Below are 9,355 nucleotides of genomic sequence, written 5' to 3' on the forward strand. Positions count from 1 at the left end.
AGGATTACCAACAATTGTCACATTCTTTTTATATAAAGTAATAGTATATAATTACAATAATAATAGAGCTATATATTTAACATAAACATGTATACACATATACATATATGTATTGTATATGTATATATTTTTACTCTCCATCCCTTCCCTTTCCTATTTCTTTCCCTTTCTTTATTTTCTTTCAGTATAATCTTTTACCTTCTTGGTTTGGTAACCACTTTTCTTCTGGAAATAGCAACAGCGGAGGAAGGAACAGGAATAACAGAAACAGAAACAGAAGAGGGAAAAGATTCGCCCAAAGCAACTTTGATGCTTCAACGGTATCAGACTCAACGGACCTGTCGACAGTATCCTCAACAGCAGACATTTCCACAGTAGCGAACTCAACAGTAGGTGACTCTTCCATAGAAGATACTTCTACCACATATAATGGTAGGGCACGTATGGGTAGAACACAACAGCAGAGGCAACAAAGGCAACAACAGCAACAACATAGAGGAAGGCAACAACTGCAACATAGGCAAAGTAACAACAGAAATGGGCATAATAGAAATATTGGTTATCAAAACATGTAATGTAACATTAAATATAATGTCTACAACTTCTCTCTATCCCATAAATTATAGACTACACATACAATGTTTACCCCTTCCCCCCAAGAACTATAGTTCCTTATACACCTAAGGAACAAAAAAGAACCACTTTCGGGGGTATGGAATGCGAAGCGCAGGCGGAAAAAAATTTTTATGCATGTGCACATAAATATATTTAATAAAAAAAAGAAAGAGGAAAAAAAAAAAAAATTGCACAAAAAAAAAAAATAATTGTCCACAAAAAAAAAAAAAATAATGCCCTAATATAAATTTTGTCACACAGAGAAAAAATTGCAAAAAAAAAAAAAAATAATTGTCCACAAAAAAAAAAAAAATAATGCCCTAATATAAATTTTGTCACAGAGAAAGAATTGCGAAAAAAAAAAAAACATTGTCCAAAAAAAAAGTGCCTTAATATAAATTTGTCACACAGAAAAAAATTGCACAAAAAGAATTCCCTAATATAAATTTGTCAAATAAAAAAAAAAAGGGAAGGAACCATGTTTGTTGTGCGCATCCGACTTGTTTACACTGTTGAACTGTAGCACATTTTTTTCGAACACACATGTGACACGGATAATTTTTTGTAATTTTGCTTTTAGGCACACACTTTTTTTTGCGGAGGAGAGCACATGTGATGCTGGGCGCAAAATTAACTTTGCCCAATAATAGCACTAAAAGGCCCCTTTTTTTTTTTTTGGTTGTTGTGCTTCCCTTTTATTGTGTACCTCCCCTTTTATTGTGTGTACACTTTCCCCATTTCTTTTTTTTTTTTCATTTTTTTTCTTTTCCTTTTTTTTCATTTCTATGTATGTATGAATAACTGCATGAAGGGAACATACTCCAAATAGGGCACAGAAGAAAAAAAAAAAAAAAATAAAAAATAAAAAAAATAAGGAAACTGGAATTCCACTGTCCTGAGGCTGAGCTCACAAGGGGCAAAACTTATTTGTGAGATTTGAATATTTACTAACCATGGCAATTGTGAACAATTAGTATGAATAGAAAAATTTTATACTATATATACGCTGCTTTTTTTTTTTACATTGTATTAAGTTTCTCACTTTCCTATTTAATCATATAAGTCGGGAAAATTTCTTTCACTTTACTTTTACCTGTTTGGAAAATTTTTTTTTAATAAAGAATTAAAATGCTTATTCATTCTGTTATAAAACTTTTTAACTTTATAATATTTTTTTTGTTTTTTAAAATATATGAATATTTCTTTAAGGAAGGTCAGCAACCTTCCTTTTTTTTTCTATGTTCCGCGCCCCTTTTTGGCAGAATTCTTTCCTTATGGGCTTATTCAAACAAACACACGGAAGGAAGAAAGTAATGAAATATGAAGAAAAGAAGGAAAGAAAGAAAGAAAAAAAAAGGAAGGAAAAAGATAAGGAAGAAAAGAAGCAACGAAAAAAAAGAAGGAAAGGGGTCAAAGAAGGAAAATTGTCATTTTTGCTTCTTACATTTGTAATGAACTATGCGCACTTATTTATGTTCGTTCCCTGCCTTCCTCCTAAGGGATGGGGAAGGGAAGGAAACGTTCCCCTTCCATTCCCTTTCCCATCCAGGTGTTACACAACGACGGTGTTACATGTTTTGATAACCTATTTTTGGACGACCCGGCGGCAACCTATTTGTTCCTGTTCTTCCCCTGGGTTGTCCTGTGTTTACAGAAGAACTTACTGTGGAATGATCTGTTGGACCTATTGTTGTGGAAGTGTCCGTTGAATATTCTGTTAAGGTGTCTTCTGCAGACACATGAAAGTTGCTTGCAGCTGATCTTTTCCTTCTTGTGCTTCTTCTTCCTCCTCCATTTCCAGAAGAGTGCTTACCAAACCAAGAAGACCATGGTTTATACTGAAGGGAAGGAACGTTGTTAGGGTGATGGTAGGTGCAAGGGAAGGTTGTTAGGGGGTGGAAGGAAAGGAAGGTACTGTTAGGAGTGGAAGGAAAGGAAGGTACTGTTAGGAGTGGAAGGAAAGGAAGGTACTGTTAGGAGTGGAAGGAAAGGAAGATACTGTTAGGAGTGGAAGGAAGGAGTGTTAGGGGTGGAAGGGAAGGTTGTTAGGGTGGAAGGAACGTGCTGTTAGGGGTGGAAACTTGTTAGGAGGGGTGGTTAGTGGAAGGATCGTTGTTAGGTGTGTTGGTGCGTTGTTAGGTCTTTGGTGGTAGGTGGGTTGTTAGGTGGAAGGAAGGGGTCTAAGAAGGAAGGAAAGGAGGATCTAAGGAGGGCAGGAGGGTCTAAGAATGAGGAAGGAAAGAAAGGATGATCTAAGGAGGGAAGGAATATGAATTAATTACTATTATTTATATTTCGGAACTATAATGTAGAATGGTAATATTTTACTTTATATAAAAGTAATAGGGCCGCTGGTAATTCTATTGCTGCTATGGTACCAAAAGCAGAAGAAAGAGAAGAAGCTTTATTTGCTTTACTTTCAGCTTCTTTTAATTGGGAGAGTGTTAATTTTTCTGCAAGCGCTGAACGTTCCTTTGTAGATTTTAATGTAGATTCGAATTCTGATAGTGCATGCTCAATGTCAGATTTATGTTTTTCCCAAAAATCCTTACAGTATCCACCTACGTTGTGCCCGGTACATTTTGCGTTCATAGCATCCTTTGCTTCTGTAACTTTTCTACGGTAATCCGTGAAGTCCTTATTGTGGTTAGTATTATAGTAGTGTAGGTAATCCTCTATGTGGTGGGAGTCATGAGCGAAATCATATAATATTTTCATATTGTCGAATTGGTCTTTGTCAATAGTCTTACATGTAATTTCACATCCATGGCTCTGATATGCACTCCTTATATATGAGCAAATAATACTCATAGGACCATTGAGCCCTTGTCCATCCACATTATTCTTAGATAACATATCCCCTATCCAATAGTATAGGAAATTGCAACGTTCTTCCTTATGTGTATTCTTTTGGTGCTTATACATTGCGGCCACATAGCACGCAGCACTTACAATATTATCTTTATAACTACTAATACTAGTATTTCCACTTACACTCTGGCCTATTGTTTGCACGGTACTATCTCCACAGCTTTCCGTGCTTCCTTCAAATGGGGCATAAAAATCTCTGTATGAAGGTAAACTCTTTAAGAATAGGCTCTACAAATATAATTAATAATATATACATATATTCTTACATTCCTGCATTCCTTATTTTGCACTGCATTACTTCATGAACATAAGGTATTACGTCTACATTGTGTAATTCTGTTTGTATTGCAAAAAGAGGGAAGGGTTGAAAGAAGGAGGAACAAGGAAGAGGGGGAAGGGGAAGGGAAAACCTTCCCTTACACCATTCCTTTAATGTTCTTCTTCCTCCTTTCTCAATATTTTTCCTTACCTTTTCTGACATGGTTTGATATATATGTACTTCTATATGTGTGTGTATAATGTGAGTTTATATTAAAAACTGTTCCTCTATATATATATTCGAAAAAAACAAAAGAGAGAGAAGGAAGTATAAGGGGAATTTGTGCCTGTTTTATGCTTTTAAATACAAATTTTTGCACTTTTTATTCTATGTGTGTGAAAACCATACTATACACATATTACACTTCTAATTTTTTTCGAATAATAATAGTAGTAGTGATAGCATACATTACACATACATTCATATGTGTACGTATCAGAATCACTATATATGTATATATATATATATATAGACATATATATATATGTATAATGCACACACATATAAACAACTATGTTGGAATAACAGAGTAGCGGCAAAATAAAGGGAAAAAAAAAGAAAAAAAAAAAGAAGTCAAAAAAAGGGCAGTATATACTTTTTCCACACGTCTCTTATTTATTGTGCTATATTATTGAACTGTACCTGCTCATTCGTAATATTACATTACTACTTATGTATTCTTATTTCTGCTTGCATAGGAATGTAATTCCTTTCCTAATAAAAAGTTTTTGCTTGCATTACTCATTTATGCTTAATTGTTATTTAAGAAGCGGAGTGTTAATTAAAAAATGCTCACATATACATATAGTATAGTTCATATACGTGCAATATTTTTCTCCCCCCTCCCTTATCATATGTGTGTACATGTGTTATTAATATTTACTAAAAGTAGCTTAGCTTATAGGGCGAATGAGTTAATTAAGCATATATACGCATGGAAAGGGTGTATTGCACTTAATATTAGTATACGAAAATGTGCATTATTGATGGAAAGAGAGAGAGGATGTGCTCTCTCTGTGTACATATATATAAGAACTGCACTACATATATATGTGTTAACAACATTTAACAACCACTCCTCCTTTAATAATAACAATTAAAAGCAGCAAATTCATAATGTACATACTAAAAGCTCCTGTTAAAAACGAATTTACACTTCCTTCCCATATATACATAAATGTTGGATAAGGTAAGTGAGTAGTAAGTACAACATTATAAGCATTAACCTACGAACCTGTAGTACAGTACATGGATGGACGATGTATATAAAATATCTGTTTTTTCTCCTCCCTTCCCTTCCCTTTCTTTCTGTTTCATTGTGCAACATCCTTTTGGCTTATTTCTTCCTACTTTATATAAGTCATACACATGATAATTTTATGCACAATTATTTGGTATTATTTCTTCGAGAATTAAAAAATATATATTATTGAAGAAAAAGGAAGGAAAGAAAAATAAAAATTCCCAATATTCACACTTTAATAATCTTCACAGAAACAAACATAAACAAGGAAAAATTTTTGCATACACATACATACACTTCCTTTCCCCTCTTATATTGAATGTATGAATAAACAGGAATTTGAAAAATAAGTTTACAATATACATCTGCACATAAAAAATGTCAGAGGTATGTAAGGAATAACACAGAAGGAAGGGAAGTGCTGGTCAACCACCCCATCATTCCTTCCCTCCTGGTGCAATACAAACAAAAGTACATACAATGTGCACATAGAGGGGAGCACATATACACATGTCCATATACTTATATATATATGTATGTACAGGTCTATGCATATATTCCACTTTTGGGCAACCATATTTACAGGAACCACTTTTAAAAGACTTACCTTCCCGTAAACAATTTTATGACGTATTTGAAGGGTACACAGGAACATGTAATGATAATTGCGACGACAATATAAGTGGCCTTGAGGCATTAAAAACTATTATAAGAAATCCACTTGATGAAATTGTGAAGAGGGTCCGCTGGGTGTGCAAAATGTATAAGGACAAAGAGGAGTTCTATGGTGCATCTTGCTATTTCTTATACTTTTGGATAGGTAAAACATTATCCAAGAGTTTTCAAGATGGCAAGTTCGCAGGTAACCTAAATATTATTTGTTCAACACTAATGAAGAATATATATGAGAAACATGGATGTAAAAATATATGCGGTAATATTGACATTAAAACATTCAATGATAGAAAAACAGTGTTCGATTTTTGGTATGATCACAGTGCTATACGAATGCTGTTAAATAATAGTAAGTCCATGGATACTGATAAATGTACAAACTATTTGGAGGACGTCATTGAATCATATAATAAAGTGAAAACACATTGTGAGAGCACCGGACAATCGCATGAATACTGCCAAAATTTTTGGACAAAAAATAAGGACGAAATTCAAAATAAACGAGTAGAATTGGAAAATAAATTAGCAGATTTACAACAAAGTATAGCGCAGCAAGCACAATCCACAAAATCCAAACTAGACGAAGCTGTTCGTCAAGCAAATAAAGCTTCTTCTCTTTCTTCTGCTTTTGGTACCTTAGCACTAATGGAATTACCCCCACTCCTTTTCCTCGCATATAAGGTAAGAATTACAACAACAGTGGTGAAACATAAATAATAGTAATTAATCCATATTCCTTCCTTCCTTCCTCTTCCTTAGATCTTCCTTTTCTTCCTTAGACCTCCATTTCTTCTTTCCTTCCTTAGACCCCTTCCTTCCAACGCGAACAACCTTCCTTCAACCCTACCACAACCCTAACAACCTTCCTTCAACCCTACCACAACCCTAACAACCTTCCTTCCACCTACCACCCCAACACAACCTCTCTTCCAACCTTCGTACCACCCTAACACCACCTTCCTTCCACCTACCACCACCCTAAGCAACATCCCTTCCACCTAGGAACATTCATTCTAACAACTTTCCTTCCACCTAACAACCCACCTACCACCTAACAACCTTCCTTCCCTTTAGTATAAACCATGGTCTTCTTGGTTTGGTAACCACACTTCTGGAAATGGAGGAAGAAGAAGGAAGAAAGGATCAAACCGACGACAACAATTTGACGAATTAACAGAGACTTCCACAGTGGACTTCAGAACAAGTTCGGAAGCAAGTTCCACAATGGACAATTCCACAGTACGTTCTACCGCATATATTACACCGCCTACCAGGGGAGGGCGAACAAGAGCAAGCAATATGCCAGGTCACCAAGGGAATATAGGTTATGGCCGCATGTGATGTCCCCATTGAAGAACATAAGTAACAGCGAACTTCATAAAGTACAAGGGTAAAATGGTTTTTCTTTTTTCCTTCTTTTTATTTCATTACTTTTTTCCTTTTCGTTTGTATTGTATGAATAACTCTGCATTGGAAGAAGAAAAAGAATATACTCCCAAAGCGAAGCGGAAGAAAAGAGAAAAGTACTAACCTTTTCGGAAAATTATTTAGAGGAAAAAAATTATAAAAATAGAAATTTGTAAAAAAATTTCATGAGCACATTGGATCTTAAGTAAGGAAGTTACAAACAGATAAGGATAAAGTGAATAAAAATTTTTTCCTTTTGAACTTATATTCATTACACATGAGCGTAGAAGCTGTCATACAATACAAAAAAAAAAAAAAAAAAAAAAAAAAAAGGAAAAAAAAGAAGAGATAGAATAATTTCTTTATAAAAAAGGGGCACATGCAAATAAGGTTCAAATAAAAAATAGTGTTATGTGCATGTCCAAATGCTATAGGTTGGATTGAAGTACTTGACGAATTAAGCCGAATTTGGGAGGAAGGGAAAGAATTGCCCATTTCTATGCATGGCTTCAATGGTACAGTAAAAACAAAACTTAGAAAAGTTCCTTCCCATCCCTCTTTTTTTTTGCGTTAACTATCCATGGGAGGACAACCTCTACTTGCACTACGCCTGCTTTGTGAGCAACTTCGTTCTTTTTATTTTTAGATCAGTCCGTATAATTAATGTCATCTCTTTGCTATATATTTGTATGACGAATGCACTAAATTCCTTTTTTCCAATAGAGCAGATTATTAGAAGACGATCTCTCTAGAGCCCCATGTAAATGGGGTCCACTCCTGTGCAAAAATATCAGAATTCTGAATTTTTGAAATATAAATTTTTCCCGAAAGAAGCGCATTTTTTACCTTGCGAACAAAATAATACCCTATAGGAATAGATGAAAGAATGCCTCTATGCACCCTAAACCTTGCAACGTGTATGTGATGAGTTAGGCACTCATCCTAGTACGTATATCTGTGTCGACCTATATAAGGAAACCAATGATTCGCTAAACTGTGGATGGCATCACGTGTATGCCTTCACACTGCGCAAAACGCCTCATCCGATTTGCTACACTAAAAAATGAAAGGTTCTCCATGCCTGTGCTTTCCCACAAGTGGTACACACCTACACCCGGAAAAGTCAAATTCGCTTTTGGTGATTAAAAGAAAGCATTAACGTAAAGGCATCAGCTATATCTGATCCTTACATATAGATACAAAACAATCTGAAGAACGATAATCTCATACAGTACGAAGAGAGCAATTAGCAGCACGTATGTAGCAGTAAAGTGAAAAACGACTGTAAAAATTATAATCACAACAAACGTTATAATTAAAAAAATTAGGTTAATGGAAAAAATATATTTGAAATGAAGAATAGGGATGCTGTTGTCATTCCCTTCGTTGTTCAAAATGGAGGCAATCGTTCTTAACAACTCATCCTGCAAGTATTCTTTATTGGTATTATTGTTAGCTATCCAATTAAAGTCCTTCTCGTCTTCTATTTTCGCAGTCCCAGTTTTACAAATGGTACATAATAATGGGTCTAACTTGTTCAGTCCTAAAATCTTCGACCGTAGGGAACTCAACTTTTGGGTTTTTCTCCAGCTGTACCAGCATCTCTTATGCACACAAGCTGTGCATACAGAACAACATGATATTAAATAGCAGTTTTCCAAATTTTCCTCTAAACATATGAAACAAAATAATTCTGCTTTTTCGTCCACTCCTTTACTCCTTTTGGTTCTATAGTGTTTTTGCTCCTTTGTTTGTATGTCACCAGAGAGTCTGAAATAGTTATCACTTCCTCCCATTTAGCCGAACTAAGTGTTACTTAAAAAAAAAAAAAAAGAGCTTTCCCTGTCGAGCGTCCTCATGAGGGTGAGCATATTAAAGGTTTCTCTCGCGTAAACGTATGCAGCGTTTTGGTAATTACGCCTTGAGGGATGAACCCTGCATGGACAGATATATGCACACGCCTTGGGTACTGGAGAAGCAGAAAGGACTGACAGGGACAATAATGCTACATATTTTATTGCCCTTATTATTTTATGCGCCTGTTCTGATTCACAACGTTTCTTCGCAAGTGGGGGTTATATATCTGGCTACGTCGTAAAGGTATCGAAGCGGTTTTTTCTGCGCTTCGAAAAGGGAGGTTGCTCTTCGTGGAGTCCAATATATTGACGCTTACAAGTTGAAAAAAAATCCGCATAAACGTGAACAAACTAATATATCCTCAGTAA

General features: G+C 35.1%; 1 protein-coding gene across 1 annotated transcript; it reads right to left on the reverse strand.

The window, feature by feature from the left end:
- Nucleotides 1-8,299: 8,299 nt before the first annotated feature.
- PCOAH_00052740 (Uncharacterized protein) lies at nucleotides 8,300-8,926 on the reverse strand (the record flags this gene model as incomplete). Its single annotated transcript, XM_020062054.1, has 1 exon — nucleotides 8,300-8,926. The coding sequence occupies one exon, from the start codon at nucleotides 8,924-8,926 to the stop codon at nucleotides 8,300-8,302; it is 627 nt and encodes a 208-aa protein (XP_019917524.1).
- Nucleotides 8,927-9,355: the final 429 nt, after the last annotated feature.

The sequence above is a fragment of the Plasmodium coatneyi genome, chromosome 14, assembly GCF_001680005.1.
Source record: "Plasmodium coatneyi strain Hackeri chromosome 14, complete sequence".
NCBI lineage: Eukaryota > Apicomplexa > Aconoidasida > Haemosporida > Plasmodiidae > Plasmodium > Plasmodium coatneyi.